Raw genomic sequence first — 21528 nt, forward strand, 5'->3', positions numbered from 1 at the left:
TTTTGAAGTAAAAATAAAATGTAACTTGAAATTTATTTTATTTGGCTTTCTTCCTCCAGCTTGTCACCATTCAATCTACCTTTTATTGCTGTCAGATTACTCTTCCTGAAAAAACTGTGAAAGAACTTTCTACCAAATCCCTCTCAAATTCCAAATTGTGCCTACTTAAATAATGAGGTTTTACCATACTACATAGTTTGTTTTCTGCCAAACTCTACTTATAAATCCTAAATCTGGATTACCCATGTTAACAACTTTCACTGTACCTCTTCATATGACAGAATCTTATTATTAGTGAAAGTCACAAACTATGCCCATTGAGGTCACTACAAATTGATGTCCTATTACCTCCTGGCAATGTACGCGTTCATCTATTTAGTCCCTGATGAATCCCTCATATCAACCATACCAAACCTTCTTTATCTTACTCAAGTCTTACAGAAAGAGGGCTTCCCTCTGCTAGGATAAAAGCCATCATACAAACTCTCTTGACTTAACCTATCTCTGCTTCAAATTTCCTCTGAATTTTCACTTATCCTTGTCTCCTTTTCTCCTGTCTTAAAAATAGAAGTATCCTTTCTGCTTTCAAAACACAACTATCGGGCACCTGGGTGGCTCAGTTGGTTAAGCGACTGCCTTCGGCTCAGGTCATGATCCTGGAGTCCCGGGATCGAGTCCTGCATCCGGCTCCCTGCTCAGCAGGGAGTCTGCTTCTCCCTCTGACCCTCCCCCCCTCTCATGTGCTCTCTCTCATTCTCTCTCTCTCTGAAATAAATAAATAAAATCTTTAAAAAAAAAAAAACCACAACTATCCTTTGCTATCTTCACCCAACTTCTGTAAGAGACCTTGCTTCTTACAGCTGCAAATACCTCTAAAGAAAGGCTTTGTGAGTGCAGTGACTTGTATCTTCACTTTTATACCCTCCAGAATAATCAAGTATATTTTTTTGTTTTTTTAAGATTTTATTTATTTATTTGAGACAGAGAGAATGAGAGGGAGGAGGGTCAGAGGGAGAAGCAGACTCCCTGCTGAGCAGAGAGCCCGATGCGGGACTTGATCCAGGGACTCCAGGATCACGACCTGAGCCGAAGGCAGTCGCTTAACCAACTGAGCCACCCAGGCACCCAATCAAGTATATTTTTGATGATGAAATTATTCAACCCTTGAACAATTTCAAATTATCAACTGAAATAATTTGACAGGAATATTTTAATATATAACTACAACATATGGCTATAAACTGCTACAGATTTAAATATCTAGATCTGCTTTTGAGCCTTAATGGGCTGATCACAGACCTCCTATGCAATAAGAATTATAAAAAAATCAAAAGTTGTATTTGCTTTCAGCTTCAAGTCTTTTATTCTTAAACTTGATTTTAATTATGTCAAATTTAAACATCATAAAGTTCATTTATGATCTTTTCAAAGTAAGTTTTCATTATAGCATTAAGACCAGTTCTATTTTAACGTCCCTGAATAAACTAAATATAATGAGAACACCAACAGGAGGGGTCTTCTTCCCTCACATAGTACATTAGGAGCTACTGTGATTATCTACATTAAAATAAAGTTTATTAGCATTAAATATAAGACTTTAAATGCTTTACCTGAAGAATAACAACTATCCAAGTCAGTCGGTTATATCCCTGAAAAAATCCATTCTTTGACACCAATTCTCCATCATAAATGTATACACCCATTAATCCAAATATACTCCCAAAGAAACCTAAAAAAAAAAAAAAAGTAAAGTTTATGTCATGTGTCAGTTTGTCTGGAGGAATATTTTTCCATTGACATTCCAAAAAAAATTTTTTTTAAGATTTTATTTATTTATTTTACAGAGAGAGTGAGAAACAGAGACAGAGCATGAGTAGGGGGAGGAGGAGAAGCAGACTCCCCGCCAAGCAGGGAGCCCCATGTGGGACTCAATCCCAGGACCCTGGGATCATGACCTGAGCCGAAGGCAGACGCTTAACCGACGGAGTCACCCATGCACCCCTTGAAATTTATATTTAGCTTTTCCTTGTTGATAAAATTTGACTACTTAATCTTTTACTTGAGAAGCACCTGGGTGGCTCAGTCGGTTAAGCATCTGCCTTCAGCTCGAGTCATAATCCTGGGGTCCTGAGGTCCTGAGATGAGCCCTGAATTGGGCTCCCTGCTCAGCGTGGAGTCTGCTTCTCCTTCTTCCCCTGCCCCTCCCCCCTCTTTCTCTCTCTCAAATAATAAATCTATAAAAAAATAAATAAAATTTAAACAAAAATCTTTTACTTGGATATTTATATAAACCTAACAAAATTATACTTAGTACTATATTATGACAGTAAGACAAAGACAGGAAAATATAGAAAAGAGCAGAGATTACCAACTTTGGAACACTAAAAAATACAATGCTTCGGGCACTGGGGTGCTCAGTCAGTTTGGCAGCCAACTCTCGCTTTCGGCTCAGGTCATGATCTTGCAGTTGTGAGATTGAGCCCCTCAACGGGCTCCGCGCTCAGTGCAGAGTTTGCTTCAGATTCTCTCCCTCTCCCTTCCCCTCTTCTCCCCCTGCTCTCATGCTCTCTCTCTCTCTCTCTCAAATAAATAAATAAAATCTTTAAAAATATATATATATAATGCTTACATTACATGACTACATGGCTGTCTCATTCAAATATTTGAAAAATGGTCACTTTTGGCATATTCATTGTCTCATACCTTCCTATTGCTCTAGATTTTCATATATACATATTTATATACATATTTATATATGCAGATATAAAAGCTCAGATATGTGGCATAGCATTTTTCCTTATTAAGAAGTTTTGGAAGTACATTAAGTAGTATGCAAAAATTCAAAGCTAAGAAATAGTCAGGCAACATCAGAAGCTGTCATTACTAAAGTCTTACTGTTAAGGAAAGCCAGTTCAATGAGAGGAGAAACTGTCTTATTCACTCCTGCATTCCTTAGTTGTACCACAGAGTTTATCACATGACTACTGGATCTAAGAGATTTCCAGGAGCAATCCTAAGCTATAAAGAAAGAAATGAATGCCTACAAGGGTCACCTGTTAGGAGTAGTTTCTGATAATATTTGTGTTCAAAGAGTGCAGGGTGAAGCAACTTTTTTTATAAAGCCATAACTACTTGAAGATTCCATGATGGAAACAAACTAAAAGGGATATGAAATGTTCTTTTAATTTTATTTATGCCAACTCAATCAAAATTTAATTAAGTTTTTTATTTTAATTCTAGTACAGTTAACATACAGTGTTATATCGGTTTCAGGTATACATCAATCATTTTAAGATGTCTAATTTTGAGGGGCGCCTGGGTGGCTCAGTTGGTTAAGCGACTGCCTTCAGCTCAGGTCATGATCCTGGAGTCCCGGGATTGAGACTGCTTCGTCCTCTGACCCTATCCCCTCTCATGTGTTCTCTCTCTCTCTCAAATAAATAAATAAAATCTTTAAAAAAAAAAGATGTCTAATTTAGAACATGAGAATAATACAAACTTACAAAACTAGAAAAATAAAAAATACAAAAAGAAACACTTATGACTGTATTAGTTTTCTATGTTTTAATTATAAAAAATAACACTTGAGAGGCGCCTGGGTGGCTCAGTTGGTTAAGCGGCTGACTCTTGGTTTTGGCTCAGGTCATGATCTCAGAGTCATGGGATCAAGCCCCATGTTGGGCTCTGTGCTCTGTGGGCTCTGTGCTCTGTGTGAAATCCGCTTGAGGTTCTCTCTCCCTCACCTTCTGCTCCTCCCCCACTCGTGCCCTAAATAAATAAATAAATAAATAAATCTTTTAAAAAAAATAAATAAAAATAACTCTTGATAATACACTTGATCTTAGCCAAAAGGCCGAGAAGCGATTAACTCTTGATAATGACAAAAGGTATATAGTATAGAAGGTTACATACATGTCAGTACGTACAGATCTACTTCATTCTATCAGTTGTATAATATCTCATTGTATGGATAATAATATGAAATACATACATGACATGTGCCACAAGTTGTTCTAAGTGCTTTATGTATGTTAACTCACAACAACCCTATTAGGTAGATACTCTTATGCCAATTTCATAGATGAAGAAACTGATACACAGAGAAGTTAAGTAAACATGTCTGAGTTCACACTGCTGGTAAGTGATGGACTCTGGATGTGAATCCAGGCAGTGTGGCTCTGGACTTCATGATCTTAACCACTGCACTATTTAATCATATCGATAATTTATTTGAGCAATCTTCTACACGTTTTCTATTTTTTACAATTATAACCAATTCTAAAATAAATAACCTTGAACATCTATCTTTGTGCTCTTGTGTAAGTATATCTGTAGGATAAATTCTTATCCAGAAGAATTTTTTCATCAAAACATTTATTTAAAATTTTGTTAAACATTCCTGGGGCACCTGAGTGCCTTCGGCTCAGGTCATGACCCCAGAGTCCTGGGATGGAGCCCCATATCAGGCTCCCTGCTCGGCCAGGAGCCTGCTTCTCCCTCTCCCTCTGTCCACCCCCTGCTTGTGATCTCTCTCTCTCTCTCTCTGACAAATAAGTAAATAAAATCTTTAAGAAAAATAAAAATAAATAAATAAATAAACTTTTGTTAAACATTCCCAATTTGAGATCCAATAAGGTTATATTAATCTATACTCCTGGCAATCCTAGATAATAAGAGTTCCTGTTTCTCCACTCTCTGGCTAACACTGGATCTTATCAATTTGCTAATCTTTGACAGTTTGATACTTGATAAATGCGATTAAAATTTTTTTTTTTTAAAGATTTTATTTATTTATTCATGAGAGACAGAGAGAGAGGCAGAGGGAGAAGCAGGCTCCCAAGGAGCAGGGAACCCGATGTGGGACTCGATCCCAGGACCCTGGGATCACGACCTGAGCCGAAGGCAGACACTCAACCATCTGAGCCACCCAGGTGCCCGATTAAAATGTTTTAATTTGGGGGCACCTGGGTGGCTCAGTTGGTTAAGTGTCTGACATTGGTTCAGGTCCTGGGATATAATCAGCTCTACGCTCAGTGGGGAATATGCTTCTCCCTCTCCCTCTGCCCCTACCCCTGCTAGTGCATGCATGTGGGTGTGCAGACTCTTGCTCTCTCTCAAATAAATAAAATCTTTAAAAGATAATGTTTTAATTTCTGTTTTTGTAATCTCAAATTATCTACAACTAATTTATGTATCCTTTTCAAAACTTTGAGTTAGCTTACCATTCACTAGATTGTGTTATGAGGTCAAATTAAAGAATAAGAAACCCATGATGTACCACAGAATCATGAATTCTGACTTTTCATTTTTATCTTATAATTCAAGAAAATTTGGGGCAATCACACAATGTTTTAATATTTCGTTCTTTCCTGATATTTGCATATTTATATAAATAGCTGACGTTAGTGCTTACTATGCAAGGCACTTTATTCTAAACACTCTACAAGTATTAACTCATTTAATCCTCATAGCAACATATGGAGTTAGTACTATAATTAAGTACATTTTATCAATAAGGAAAGTGAAGTGGAGGAAGATTAAGTAACATCCCTAAGGTCATAAAGGTGGTTAAGTGATGAAATCAGGATTTGAGTTGGTCTGACTACAAAATCAAGTGTTCTTATCCACTATACTAACGATACACTGTTTCTGAAATGGTGAATTAAGTTGGTTGGTGCTTTTCAAGCCTCTGTACTGCCTTCCAGACAAACGAACAAAAAGAAGCTAATTTAATCTTTAAAAGTATTTACTTCAAGGGGCGCCTGGGTGGCTCAGTTGGTTAAGCGACTGCCTTCGGCTCAGGTCATGATCCTGGAGTCCCAGGATCGAGTCCCGCATCGGGCTCCCTGCTCAGCAGGGCTTCTCCCTCTGACCCTCCCCCCTCTCATGTGCTCTCTCTCATTCTCTCTCTCAAATAAATAAATAAAATCTTTAAAAAAAATCTTTAAAAAAAATAAAATAAATAAAATAAATAAAAAAATAAAAGTATTTACTTCGAATATTCTCTAAAAAAAAAAAACCCAACTTGATACATTTCTACAGTTTTTGCACAGAAACTAAAATAAATCCTGTGGTCATTTAAAAATGAAGGTTTAGTTTGTTATCACATTATTTGAAAACAGCTGGAAAAATGGACTAATCAAATTTGGAAGGTTTGTTTGAGATGGTTTGACTTAAAATATAGGCCATTAGGAGTATACACATTCACTGTGGAGGGCCTGACTGCTACCAAGGCAGACATGGTATACCTGTTAAGTTGATGTAGACAGAAAAAAATAATGTTTTCAAAGATGAGCTCCAAAATCACAAGGACAGAGGCTTAAGACAAAATAGTTGATTTGCAACTGAGCTGTCTCTCACATGCAGCATTTTCCAGAATGAATATATACCAGGAATACCAAATGCTGGAATCTTTGTATGAGGAATTAAAGGTTATAATACTGTATATATAGCTTAAGTATTTGTTCAGGGGCGCCTGGGTGGCTCAGTTGGTTGGATGTCTGTCTTCAGCTCATGACCTGCCAGATCATGATTCCGGGGTCCTGGGATTGAGCCCCGGGGAGTCTGCTTCTCCCTCTCCCTCTGCCCCTCTCTGACCGCTCATTTTCTCTCTTGCTCGCTCTGCCCTCTCTCTCTCTCTCAAATAAATAAAAAATCTTAAAAAAAAATTTGTTCAGGAGCACCTGGGTGGCTCAGTCTTTAAACGTCTGCCTTCGGCTCAGGTCATGATCCCAGGGTCCTGGGATCGAGCACCGCATTGGGCTCCCTGCTCAGTGGGAAGCCTGCTTCTCCCTCTCCCACTCCCCCTGCTTGTGTTCCTTCTCTTGCTGTGTCTCTCTCTGTCAAATAAATAAAGAAAATCTTTAAAAAAATTTTTAAAAAATAAAAAAATAAAAAATAATTTGTTCAAAGGCAATCCTTCAATATGTGAGGTGTGTTTTGTTTTAAACTATTTATCTTCGATTAGAAAAATGACGCAGTATTTAAAAGCTAAAACATAACATTTTGAAATAAAAAAAGGTATTAAGATTTTAAAACAAAGATGAAAATTGCATCATTTCAAACTTTTTCCATTTACGTATTTTTTTTTTCAGCTTTACTGAGGTAAAACTGACAAAACTGTAAGATATTTAAAGAGTACATTGTGAGTATTTGATATACAACATGGTGATAACAGTTAATAACAACGTATTATATAACTGAAATTTGCCAAGTATTTTAATCTCCTTTTCCAGGAGGAAAATAGGTCATTTGGAACACCTTCTCTGAGAATTGTAGCAACCAAGAATAAAGTTCCTAAGTCTCCAAATAGTGAGGACCGAAACCGGCTACATACACCCTTATGTCACAGACCTAAAATTCCATTTCTTGAATAAAAGGCATTCATTTAAAATACAATGTTTGAAAGGCAAAAACTCTGCCAGATATTTGAATCCCAATGGCAGATTCTATGGGAGGCTTATTTATTTAAAGATATATAGTAATCTTTAAAACTAACAATATAATCATTAAAAAAAATAATATTAGAAAGCACTTAAAACTTATCTTACCAAGCTGAATATTTCTTATCCACACTGATTGTTTGGTTTCTTTTAAGATTTTCTCAAAGTAAACCCCAGCAAAGCCACTTGAAAAACATGCTGTGAGAACCGCCATGAGGCCTACAAACTGAGAACCAGCTGAAAGTTCCTTAGAATCAAGCTCTTGAGAATCTGAGGGCCACTGAACAAAAAGAAAAACAAAACTGGAGTTTAGTCCTTATGATATTTTACAAAGTGCATATTTATAGCCCACTCTCAGACCTTAAGATAAAAATGCAACCAATACCGGGGCGCCTGGGTGGCTCAGTTGGTTAAGCGACTGCCTTCGGCTCAGGTCATGATCCTGGAGTCCCGGGATCGAGTCCCGCATCGGGCTCCCTGCTCGGCAGGGAGTCTGCTTCTCCCTCTGACCCTCCCCCCTCTCATGCTCTCTGTATCTCATTCTCTCTCTCTCTCAAATAAATAAATAAATAAATAAAAATCTTAAAAAAAAAAAAATGCAACCAATACCATTCTTGGGGATTTGCAGAGGAGTGCTTTTGAAAGAAAAACTAAGAATCGTTTTATTTTTTTCCCATTGTGATATTACCGTTATAACTTACAATTTCAAAAAATTCCCTAAAAAAGAGAAAGAGAATGAGTAAATGCACAGATGCACAAAACCGCTTCTATAAATTGTAGAAGTTCAGAGTGTGAACTGTTGGAGCAGCAAAAATGAGAATGGAGCTTTTGGTAATTATGGAAGGTCCATATGGTATCACGTTAACCATTATGGGCTTTATCCTATAGATCAGTGTTCCAGAAATTATCATCTTCATGGTTTTTGTCAAATCTGTGTTCCACCTGAACTATTTATTACTTGATATTTTAATTTAAAACACCTCACTTTTTAAAATGTAATACCTATTTTAACTTATCCTTAGCAATATCTATGAAAATAAGGGTTTGAAATGACAGTTAAAATTTTGTAATACCCATTTAAAAATAACTATTAGAAATATTTATTCAAGGGGCACCTAGCTGGCTCAGTTGGTAGAGCATTCAACTCTTGTTCTCGGGTTTTTGTAAGTTCGAGCCCCACATTGGGTGTAGAGATGACTTAAAAATAAAATCTTAAAAAAAATGCTTGCATTGTTTAAAAATAAAATATTTATTCAAGATAGACATACCACACTCTGCGGAAAGTGACAGACATACCACACTCTGGATGGCAGGAAACTGACATGATTGGATTTGTTTTTAGATAAACCATAGTGGGGACGCCTGAGTGGCTCAGTCAGTAAGGTGTCTGCCTTCAGCTCCAGTCATGATCCCAGGGTCCTGGGATCAAGCCATGTGTGGGGCTCCCTGCTTAGTGGGGAGTCTGCTTCTCCTTCTGCCTGCCACTCCCCCTTCTTGTGCATGCTCTCTCTAACAAATAAATAAAATCTTAGATAAACCATAGTGGTGACTACGTGGAGTTTGAGTTTTGAGGGATGTGTAAGACTGAAGTAAAAAAAAAAAAAAATCAGGAGGTAAATGATCATGTGAGAAACAAAGAACACATGAACTGGGGAAGTGATGATAAAGACAGATAAGGACAGAATCAAGAAGCATTAGAAAGCAGAATCAGGGGGCGCCTGGGTGGCTCAGTTGATTAAACATCTGCCTTCATCTCAGGTCATGATCCTGGGGTCCTGGGATCGAGTCCTGTGTCAGGCTCCCTGCTCAGTCGGGAGCCTACTTTCCCCTCTGCCCCTCCCCCCTGCACGCCCTTTCTCTCTCAAATAAATAAATAAAATCTTAAAAAAAAAAAAAAGAAAAGCAGAATCAGCAAAGTCTTAGTGACTGATTAGATGCACAGTCATCAGGAAGAGTCTAGGCCAACTCCCAGGCGGAGTAAATAATGAGAAAAAAATAGAAACAAGAACAGGTTTGGTGGAAGAAAAGGTAAAGTTTTGGATATGCTCAGTTTATAAGGTCTACTGAATAACCAAGCTAAGATGTCCAACAGGTTTTTAGATATACAAATCTGAAATTACAGGTGATGACACAGACCAAGGAACCATGGACATTTAAGTGATAATAAAAACCTACAGAATGGATGATGTCTCCAAAAATAAAGATATAATTTAAGGAAAAGAACAAGCCTACCAACAACCCTAATATCAAGTATCAAGGAAGAGGATCCCAGGAAGGAACCCAACAAGGAATTATTAGAAAGATGAGAAGAACCAGGAAAGAATGGTATCAGGGAAGCTGATAGACAATAAGAAGGAAGTGATTAATAATCTCAAATGCTCAGACATCCAGTAAAAATCAGATTTGTTTTATATGCAGTATCTTATTTTCCTAACTAGATTGTTTATTTCTTTACGTCAGATAATTTGATTTTTATTTATTTTAATTTTAAAATTTTCTTCCTTCCTTCCTTTCATTCATTCATTTCCTTGTTTAAATTCCAATAGTTAACATACAGTACTATATTAGTTTCAGGTGTACAATATAGTAATTTAACAATTCCGTATATTACTCAGGGCTCAAGGTAAGTGTACTCTTAATCTCCTTCACCTATTTCCCCTATCTCCCGCCCCCACCTCCTCTCTGGTAACCATCAGTTTGTTCTGTAGAGTTAAGAGTCTGTTTCTTGGTTTATCTCTTTCTTTCTTTGTTCGTTTGTTTCTTAAATGCCACATATGAGTAAAATCATATGGTGTATATATATATATATATAGTAGAATATTACTCAAGCATAAAAAAAGAATGAAATCTTGCCATTTCTAACAACATAGATGGATGTAGAGAGTATAAGGCTAAGTGAAATCAGTCAGATTTTTATTTATCAGTTGCAGCCCCAATATAGTATTGCTCAAAGGAAGCCTTCAAAAAATATGTCAGTTGTGAGAACAAGCATTCATTTGCTTCAACGATTAATAGAACTATATTCTCCATACACAGTAACTAAAGTTCTGAAACTGTGATAAAAATGAAAGGTATACGGGCGCCTGGGTGGCTCAGTCGGTTAAGCGACTGCCTTCGGCTCAGGTCATGATCCTGGAGTCCCTGGATCGAGTCCCGCATCGGGCTCCTTGCTCGGCGGGGAGTCTGCTTCTCCCTCTGACCCTCCTCCCTCTCATGCTCTCTGTCTCTCATTCTCTCTCTCGCAAATAAATAAAATCTTTAAAAAAAATAAAAATAAAAAAAAAAAAAATGAAAGGTATACTTATCTTGAATAGTTACCTGTACAAAAGCAACTCCTGTCATCAAAATTACTAGCGAGAGCCACTGGTACACACCTAATTTTTTACTAAGCATAGACACGGAAAATAACGCTGTTGTAAGAATTTTCAACTGATATGTGACCTGAAAAAGAAAACAGTTAATATTATTGTTTGTTTGTTTGTTTCTTAAAAGAACTACTAAAATATGTTTTAAGTACCTGGTAAGTAGCTGCATCCAGATTTGACAGGGCCACATAGAGTAAATTATTCTGAAGAGTATATATCCCTGATGGAATAGCAAGTTTAAGCGTTTCCATAGGTTTATTAAGTATTTCATCATGTAGTATTCGATTCAGTGTTCTTAGACTACATTCTAGTAAAAACATGAAATGGGTAAAATCATTAAGTAACTCTGAATAAGTTACATACACTCTCTCAAGGCCTGTTTTCTCACCTATAAAAAAACAGAAACAGTCCTACATGTTAAGATACCTTTAGGTCTAAAGTATACCTTTAATGAGACTAATTTTTCAAAGTTAAATATTATAATATAGCACATTAAGAAGAGCATTCTCCTTATATTCTTTCATTAGGGAACACAAGCAAATTGATTATATATGTACACACACACATACACACACACATATATTTATGATAACCAAAAGCTCAGAGCAAGTATTAATTTTTCAGCTGAGTATTCTTACTCTATAGTAGCAACATTATAAAAACTTGTATTTTGTGCATTCCATTTTATCATCAGCTGAACTTCAAAGGGATCTGTCTCATCCCCACAGGTCCAGGTCCAGATCCAAAGCTGCTACAGCAGCTCAGTGATGATATCAGGACCTAAGGTCTCTCTCCATATATATTGGCTTTTTACCTTCATGCTTTTCATCTATTGTCTACATGATTATTGCAACAAAGCCACCAAATGATTGCTGCACTTCTTTCTGGTTCTTGTGTTTAGGCAACAAGAAAGAACAGGAGGACCTAGCAGGCATTGCTCTCATAGACCAGGATTTTGTTGCAGCTACCCATTGCAGTAAGGGAGCTGGGAGCTGGGCAATGTAGTTTTTTCTTTCATATTCTTCACATTAGAAACAACAAAGGGAGAAAGGGGCTGGGAATGGACTTTGAGCTAGCCAACCTACAGTATTAATCACAAAAAGTGTCCAAAGAAGGTTACCAACACATAAACCCACGGCACTTGGCTGGCTCAGTCGGTGCAACATGTGACTCTCCATCTCATGGTCCTGAGTTCAAGCCCCACACTGGGCATGGAGCCTACTTAAAATAAAAAAAACTAAAAAATAAAAGATACATAAACCCCCAAAGACAGGAGAAATCTAAGGAATCCTACTACTTTGCCAACAATGATACTTCATAGATGATTTTCTCTCCCAACGTAAAACCTGAAAAGTTTCATTATGAAAACTTTTTAAAAATGAAAATACTGTTTAAAGGTTAGTATCTGATATTTATCCCTTCCTCACGCTAAAATAATAATAGTAAGATAAGATGTAACTAAAAGTTACCAAAAGATTTTTTTCTTAGATTTAGCAGAAAAAAATCTAAAATATTAGCTCATTTAAACATTTTTAAAATTAGAGGCGCCTGGGTGGCTCAGTTGGTGAAGCATCAGCCTTCAGCTCAGGTCATGATCCCAGGGTCCTGTGATCGAGTCCCACATTGGGCTCCCTGCTTGGCCGGGAGCCTGCTTCTCCCTCTCCCTCTGCTTGCCGCTCCCCCTGCTTGTGCTCTCTCACTCTGACAAATAAATAAAATCTTTAAAAATTTTTTAAATTAAATTAAACTTTTAAATAATTAATGCTATCACATATTTTTCTCACCAGCAGTTTAGGGAAGGTCTTGTTCCATGTTCCTTCCAATTCCTGTTATTGTTAGGTTTTTTATTTTCGTCAATCTGAAGGTAGTGAAATTGAGTCTGTGGCTCTAATTTGATTTCTCTGATTCCTAGTGAGGTTGATCTATATTTATATATTTTTATATATTTATATAACATATTTTTATATATTTATTTGTCTTTTTAAAATCTTTTATTTTTTTAAGATTTTATTTGAGAGAGAGAGAGCAAAAGCAGGGGGAGGGGTGGAAGAGAGGGAGAAGCAGGCTCCCCGCTGAGTGGCAAGCCCTCCCTGGGGCTGATCCCAAGACCCCAGAATCATGACCTGAGCTGAAGGCAGATGCTTAACCCACTGAGTCATCCAGGTGCCCCACATTTATATGAATTTTATTCTACCTTACTGGTGACTCAGTCTTCTTCTTTTTTTTAAACCACCAGATCTAGACCATTTTACAGGTGAAAATTTTTTTTTTTTTAAGATTTATTTATTTATTTTGGGGGTCGGTGTAAGGAGCAGAGGGAGAGGGACAAGCAGACTCCACACTTAGAGCAGAGCCGGATGCTGGGCTTGATCTCACAACCCATGAGATTATGACCCGAGCCGAAATCAAAAGACTGATGTTTAACCAACTGAGCCACCTAGGCGCCCCTGACTCAGTCTTTTGTTGGTTCTTCTCAATCTGACCTCTAAATGTTAGGAATGTTACAGAGCTTAGTCTTTGGCCTTCTCTTCTCAGTATATACTAAATTACTTCATCCAATCCTTGACTTTAAAGCAATATACAAGATGACAAATCCTTGAGCTCCATATTCATATATCATACTATTTAATATTTGCATTTGAATGCCTTATGGGCATCTCAAATTTAACATGGCCCAAGAGAAACCTTAATTACCCCTTAACTTATCTTCCATATATCATTCACTGCAGTACCCACTCACCCAGTAATTTAACCTAAAAACCTAGGAATTATTTCTCAGACTGGATTCCCCATTTCCTTGACCATTACACACCTAATCTACTAGCAAGTCACGTGAGCTGTAGCTTAAAAAGACATCTTTTTAAGAGATGTTGATTTGTGAACCAAAACAACGCCATCTTGGACAACTCTGCTATGATGACCATTCTGTGATATGAAGCATTCTGGAACATAGATTTCACCCCCCACCCAAACACACACACACACACACACACACACACACACTTTCCTTTTGTTTAACCATATCCTTAAGTACACCCTTGGGATATAACGTCCATGATCTGTCTTGGAGATATGACTGACCCACAGCTTTTCTTAAACATTTTCCTCTTGGGGGTGCCTGGGTAGCTGTCGGTCAAGTGTCTGCCTTCGGCTCAGGTCATGATCTCAGGGTCCTGGGATCGAGCCCTGCATCACATCGGGCTCCCTGCTCAGCAGGGTGTCTGCTTCGCCCTCTGCCTCTGCTGCTCCCCCTGCTTGTGCACTCTCTCTCTCCCAAATAAATAAAATCTTAAAAAAACAAAACAAAACATTTTCCTCTTGGATGGCCCCTCAACATGTACTCTCCAGCCTCTAGGGACTATAAAAGCAGGTCTTAAGGGAGGTGGTACTGCAGAGATCTACTCCTCTTGCAGCCGCCCACAACACCCTTGTCAAGCTGCATTTGTCGGCCTTTTTCTTTAGTCTCAGAGCTCCTTCAGCTTTGGAAGTTGTTTTGCATATACCTCCCATTCACATTACAACATCTCATAAACATCATTTCTTCTCTAGCAATGTAATCAAAGACACTATCATCTTCTTGCCTGGACTAGCGCAACAGCTTCCAAACATGACTTTCTGAACCTATTCTTGCATCTCCTCTGCTGTCAATATGGTCACTGCACTGGTCTTTCCATGTGTAAAATGGGACATATTTTAAACATTTCAATTATTTCTTTTCATTTTTATGGTGAAATTTGTAGCCTACAAAGCTATCTTACATTGTCTTTTTACTGAATGCCAATTCAATTTCTCTTTGTTCCATTTTCCTCCCAGATCAATATGCTACAGCCACACTGGCCACCATGATACTTTCAAAAGTATATCAAATTTACAAACAACTTAATTAAAAAGTGGGCAGCAGACTTGAACAGATATTTCTCTAAAGATACACCAACAGTCAATAAGCACATGGAAAGATGCTCAACATCGTTACTCATTAGGGAAAATCAAATCAAAACCACAATAAGATAGCACACCTACTAGAATGGCTATACGATTTTTTTTAAATGGAAAATAACAAGTGTTGGTGAGGATGTGCTATAATTTAAAAAAACAAACAGAAAATAACAAGTGTTGGTGAGGATGTAGAGAAATCTGAATCCTTGGACAGTGCTGGTGGGAATATAAAATGGTGCAGTTGCTGTGGAAAAGTCTGGTGGCTCTTCAAAAAGTTAAACGCAGAATTATCATGTGACCAAGCAATTCCACTCCAAAGTATATACTCAAAACATATCAAAGCAGGGAGTTAAGCAGAGACTTATACCTCTATTGCAGTATTATTCAGTGTTCATTACAGCATTATTCACAATAACCAAAAGGTAGAAAAAACTGCCCATGAATACATTAATGACTAAAACGTTATATATACACACACATACATTTACATACAATGAAATATTATTTAGTCATAAAAAGGAATAAAGTTCTGATACATGTTACAACGTGGATAAACCTTAAAAACATTAAGTTAAATAAGCCAGACATAGAAGGAGAAACACTGTATGATTCTACTTAGATGGAATATTTAGAAGAGGCCAATTCATAGAGACAGAAAGTAGATTAGAGGTTTCCAAGTGCTGAAGGTAAAGGAGAATGGGAGTTATTGCTTAATGGTTATAGAGTTTCTGTTTGGTGTGATGAAGTTTTAGAAATAGATAGTGCTGATGGTTGCACAACACTGTGAATATAATTCATGCCAATGAATTATATTTAAAAATGGTTAAATTTATACAATTTATGATATACATGTATGTGTAAAAGTGTATTTTACTACAACTTCAAATAATTAATAATGTAAAATACCCAAAAACACAGAATTGTACACTTCAAAATCTGACTTGTATGGTACATGAATATATCTCAATAAAACTGTTAAAAAAAAACTATATCAAATTAGTCACTGCTGGACTAATCAATGCAGCAAATAAAATAAAAAGCATTGACTTTAATTATGACTTCTCTAAATTTCTAAAAGTTATAGAAGTATAGAATTTACTCTTAATCTCAATTATAAATGCAAGAAACTACATTTCACAATTCTAGCATTAATCAGAAGACATGAATCATGATATAGATCAGAATAAAATATGTTTGTTACTAGACTAAAACCATCCTAAGAAAATGAAAACTATTGGGGGCACCTGGGTGGCTCAGCCGGTTAAGCAGCTGCCTTTGGCTCAGGTCATGATCTCACGGTCCTGGGATCAAAACCCACATGGGGCTCCCTGCTTAGCGAGGAGTCTGCTTCCTCTCCCTCTGCCCCTCCGTACCCCCCGCTTGTGCATATGCACTCACACTCTCTCTCTCAAATAAATAAAATCTTAAAAAAAAGAAAATGAAGAATATTGAAATGTTTTTAATACATTAGATAATAAAGCAATAGTGTTTAAATGTGTAGTTACCAATATACATTTATGTATGTATCATATGTAAATCACACAAAAACAATCGAATAAATTGCAATGACTTAAACAGAAAACCAAAAAACTTACTGCTGTCTTTGTAGACTAATAAAATGCAGGCCATTATTTTCAAAAGTTCAGCAACAACCACTGCTGTAGAAGATAGATAACGAGGTCCCTCCTCTTTTAAAGTCCTAGAATAACGCATCGTTAGAACCAAACTGGTAGTCTGAAAGACTAAAATTCCCAAGGAAAGGTATTTTAGGTTGGCAGACATTGTTTTATCTTCATTTGCCTGAAAAATAAATAAGCAGGGCAAATAAACAAAATTAGAAAATACAGAAACATATTAAAAATCAGTATGAGACTTCTCATTCCAGATAAAATAGAGTTAAGTGCATTCCACCCTTTTCTTCCTGCTAATTACAACTATAAACCCTGGACCAAAGAAAAAAGCTAACTACTATAAGACTCTGGAAGGTGAAGAAAATAAGACAAACTGGCTAGAGACCCCAGATCCTGAGTGATAACCCAATAGTGAATTCCCTGGAGACTTCTGCCACCTATGTATCTCAGCCTGGCTGCCATAACAATTCACAACCTGGAACCACAACAGGTGGAGAGCAACAACAAACAGAAGTCCTAAGAAAAACCCACTGTCTCCAACCAAAGGAATAGGAAGACAGCAGCTCTGCAGGATGGAGCCCTACTAACTGGATGCTATGTAATGTGTGGAACAGAGACTCGCTGACCATCTCTACCCTGCATTAATGAAGACGGAGACAGTGGCCCTCTTCCCTACCACCCGGGGCTACAGCTACCAAGACTGTTGAGGCTGAGCCCTATGAACCACTCCTGCCCTAAGCAAGGTGACTGTCAGCCAAGAGGCAGCACCCTTCCTCCCTACTAATAAAGAAGATTTAAGTAGGAACCAAGGTCTCATAATACCCAAAATGTCCTTGATACAATCCAAAAGGAGTATATTCCTCATACCAAACAACAACAAAAACCAGGAAAAATCTCAACTAGGATGAGAAAGGACAATCAACAGACAACAATACAGAGTTGACACAGATGTCAGAATTACCAGAATTTTAATTTGTTGTTGTTGTTGTTTTTTGTTGTTCTTGTTTTTTAAAGGGAGAGGTGGAGAGGAGTAGAGGAAAAGGGAGAGAGAGAATCTTAAACAGTCTCCATGTCCAGTGTGGGGCTCAATCTCACAACCCTGCGATCCTGATGTGAACCGAAATCAAGAGTTGGATGCTTAACCCACTGAGCCACCCAGGCATCCCACTGACCTCCAAACAAGAATTTATTGTTTTAAAGATTTTATTTATTTAAGAGAGATTTTATTTATTTAAGAGAGAGAGAGCATGAGCAGAGGGGAGGGTCAGAGGCAGAAGCAGACTCCCCACTAAGCAGGGAGCCCAACGTGGGGCTCAATCCCAGGACCCTGGGATCATGAGCTGAGCTGAAGGCAGATGCTTAACCGACTAAGCCACCCAGGTGCCCCCAGAGAAGAATTTAAAAGAAACTACTGTAACAATGCATGAACAACAAGCAATTATAAACACTCTTGAAATAATTTTAGATTCACATAGAATAAAAAATAGTACAAGAGTTCTTGTGTACTCTTCACCCAGCTTTCCCCAAAGATAAGAGTTGCAAAGTTCCTATAGTTTCCCTAAAGTAATTCAGAATTGACTCTAAGAAGCTCACTTTAAATATGAAGATACAAATAGGTTAAAAAGTAAAAGAATGGAAAAAGATATGCCATGAGAGAAATAACTATGAGAAAACTGGAGAGGCCAAATTAGTATCAGGAAAAATAAATTATATAAGAATTATTTCTAGAATTAAAGAATGACACTTCATAATGATAAAAGAGTCAATACATCAGTAAGATATAACCATTACAGATGAATATTGTGCCTAATAACTAGCTTCAAAATACACGAAGCAAAACCTAACAGAATTAAAAGGAAAAAGCAAGTAAATCCATAAGTCATAATGTGAGATTTTAACCCACTTTTCTCAGTAATTACAAGAATACACACATATATATACCAAACCCCCCAGTATGAATACAGAAGATCTGAACAACACTATCAACCACTATAACTGTCAAAAACATGGAGATGTTCCACTAAGAGCCTCTTTCAAGGAAGGACTTAATGCAGTGTGTGTGGTCAATTAACTGCCTTTCCACCCAAGGTCACACCCTTTGCTTCCAACTGATCTAAAAATTGAATTCAATCTCAAGCAAAATCCCTACATGCTTTTTTGGTAGGAACTGATAAGCTGACTTTAAAATTTATATGGAAATACAAAGGACATAGAAAACCAAAACAATTTTGAATAGGAAAAACAGTGTTAAATAAGTTAAACTCCCGGGGCGCCTGGGTGTCTCAGTCATTAAGCGTCTGCCTTCAAGCCCCGCATCGGGTTCCCTGCTCTGCGGGAAGCCTGCTTCTCCCTCTCCCACTCCCCCTGCTTGTGTTCCCTCTCTCACTGTGTCTCTCTCTGTCAAATAAATAAAATCTTTAAAAAAATAAAAATATAAATAAATAAGTTAAACTCTTGAGGGGTGGCTGGGTGGCTCAGTCGGTTAAGTGTCTGACTCTTGATTTCGGCTCAGGTCATGATCTCAGGGTCGTGAGACTGAGCCCAGCTTTGGGCTCCAAGCTCAGTGGGAGTCTACTTGAGATTCTCTTTCTCCTACTACCTCTGCCCCTACAGCCCCGCTCGTGTGCATGCATGCTCTTCCTCTCTCAAATAATAAACTTAAAAAAAAAAAAAAGAAGTTAAACTCCTGAAATTCCATACTTACTATAAAGCTCTAGTAATTAAAACTGGTATTGACATAGGACAGGACAGAAGTATAGATCAATGGAACAGAAGACAGTCCAGAAGTAAATCCATTCATATTTGGTCAAATGACTTTGACAATGGTAACAAAAAAATAATTCTAGAACAAGACACCTGCATTCTTTTTAAGTGAATCTCTACCCTTATCTACCTCACACTAGAAAAGGATCACAGATCTGTCATAAAAGCTAAAGCTATAAATATTCAAGAAGAAAACAGGAGAAAAATATAGCCATGTAGGGATAGGCAAAGATTTCTTTTTTGTATTTTAAAGATTTATTTATTGGGGTGCCTGGGTGGCTCAGTCATTTAAGCCTCTGACTCTTGGTTTCAGCTCAGGTCATGATCTCAGGGTAGTGAGGATGAGCCCAACGTGGGGCTCCGCACTCAGTGGGGAGTCTGCTTGAGATTCTCTCTCTCCATCTCCCTTTTGAGATTCTTTCTCCATCTCCTTCTGCCCCTTCCCCCATTCTCTCTCTCTCTCAAATAAAACTTATTTGAGAGAGAGAAAGAGCACAAGCAGGGAGAGGGACAGAGGGAGATAGAAAGGAGAGAAGCAGACTCCGGGCTCGACCTCAGCACCCTGAGATCATGACCTGAGCTGAAACCAAGAGTCAAAAGCTTAACCGACTGAGCCATCCAGACGGGACATGCAAAGATTTCTTACAAAAAGCTCAAACCATAAAAGAAAAATATGGATAAATTGCATATCATCAAAATTTAAAACTGTTCATCTCAAGATACTATAAAAATAATAAAAGGCAAACCACATCATGGGAGAAAATATTCTCAATACGTGTATCTGACAATGGCTTTGTATCCAGAATATATATAGAACTCTTACAACATAATAAATACAAGACAACCCATGAATAAAAGATCTCAATAGACATTTCACCAAAAAAGACAAACGACTAGCTAATAGGCACATGAAAAGACATTCAACATCATAGTCATTAGAGAAATACAAATTAAAACCACAATGAGATACCATTATATACCTATTAGAATGGCTAAAATTGTAAAAATTGATACTACCAAGCGATGGAGAAGATTTTGAGCAAATAGAGCTCTTAACATTGCTAGTGAGACTATTAAGTGATACAACCACTTTAAGTAACAGTTTGATAGTTTATTTAAAAAAAAAATAATAATCTTTTCATATAACCTAGAAATTCTACTCTTAGGTGTATACCCAAAAGATCTGAAAGCATTTATCCATAATACTTGTGTATGATTATTCATGGAAGTTTTATTTGTAACAGCCAGAAACTGGAAATAACCCAAATGCCCATTAACGGGTAAATTACTAAACATACAGTGGTACATCCTTATGATGGAATACTACTCAGCAATAAAAAAAAATGAAACACTGATACAAGTTAAAACATCAATGCAAACATTTTGCAACAGCAAAAAAGTTTACAGACAAAACAGTATATACTATATGATCCATTTATATGAAATTCTAAAAAGGGCAAAAGTAATTTGCAGTAATGCAAATTTATGGTTGACTGTGGCCAGGGATTGAGGTTGGGGATTGACTGCAAAGGGATAGCAAGAAATTTTTGGTGGTGATGGAAATATTCTGTATCTTGATTATGTGGTGGTTATACAATTGTATTCACTTATTGTAACTCATGAACTAAACATATAAATGGGTACATCTTATTGTGTGTAAACTACAGCTTAACAAAGTTGATTAAAGATAGAGGACATACTAAGTAGTAGCATTCCTCAGCAGGCTTTCCTCATAGCTTTGATTCTAGCTCTAATTTCTTTGGATTAATACCAATGGTGTTCTGTTAGTCTGTTCTTCAGCCCAACTCTATCCTTTCCATGATTCCATCTTCCATCCTAAGTTTTGTTAATATTGACTCTCTTTATTGTATATCTCTTTATAGCTCTCACAACCAAGCCACCATTTACAGTTCTAGATAAATGATCCTCTATCTTCCCTTACCTCATAATTATTAAAATAGCATGTAATATATTCAAACATTCAACAGTCATTATTTGGTGCCTATACTAGGCCAAGTACCATGGTTACAGTGACAGCCTATCCTTGAAGGCACAAAGTCTAGCTCATTAAATTTAGCAATTCTCTGACTGAATATGCTCCAGAATCAAACAATGTAACACCATCAATATGAGGATAAAATTTTTAGTGCCGAAAAAGAATGATTGAAAAAAATTACCTTAAGTACTTCATCTGAATTTCAGAGAGAAAATCTGAATAATATATGTCTTTTTTGTCACATATAAAGGATCAAGCTTAGAGGAAAGAACACATCAATTTATGTATCAACCATCTCACTTTTGTAAATCTGCATTAGCAAGAGTCCTAATGTGAAATAAAATTACAGCATTTTAGAGGTAGAAGATGCTTTAGAAATCATCTAGTATAAATAT

General features: G+C 37.1%; 1 protein-coding gene and 1 pseudogene across 3 annotated transcripts in view; both read right to left on the minus strand.

Moving 5' to 3' along the window:
- SLC35A3 (solute carrier family 35 member A3) overlaps positions 1–21528 on the minus strand; it is a 64061-nt gene that overhangs the window by 20303 nt on the left and 22230 nt on the right. For all 3 annotated transcript variants that reach the window (XM_035017941.1, XM_035017940.1, XM_035017942.1), the window contains exons 2-6: positions 16339–16543; positions 10960–11114; positions 10761–10883; positions 7551–7722; positions 1611–1729 (exon numbers count right to left, since the gene is read on the minus strand). In XM_035017941.1, coding sequence (XP_034873832.1) covers positions 1611–1729; positions 7551–7722; positions 10761–10883; positions 10960–11114; positions 16339–16543 — 774 coding nt within the window. The remainder of the gene's footprint in view (positions 1–1610; positions 1730–7550; positions 7723–10760; positions 10884–10959; positions 11115–16338; positions 16544–21528) is intronic.
- Positions 3724–3865, minus strand: LOC118020511 (annotated as a pseudogene).

This window comes from Mirounga leonina, unplaced genomic scaffold (genome assembly GCF_011800145.1).
Source record: "Mirounga leonina isolate KUSES-001 unplaced genomic scaffold, KU_Mleo_1.0 Mir_173, whole genome shotgun sequence".
Lineage (NCBI taxonomy): Eukaryota > Metazoa > Chordata > Mammalia > Carnivora > Phocidae > Mirounga > Mirounga leonina.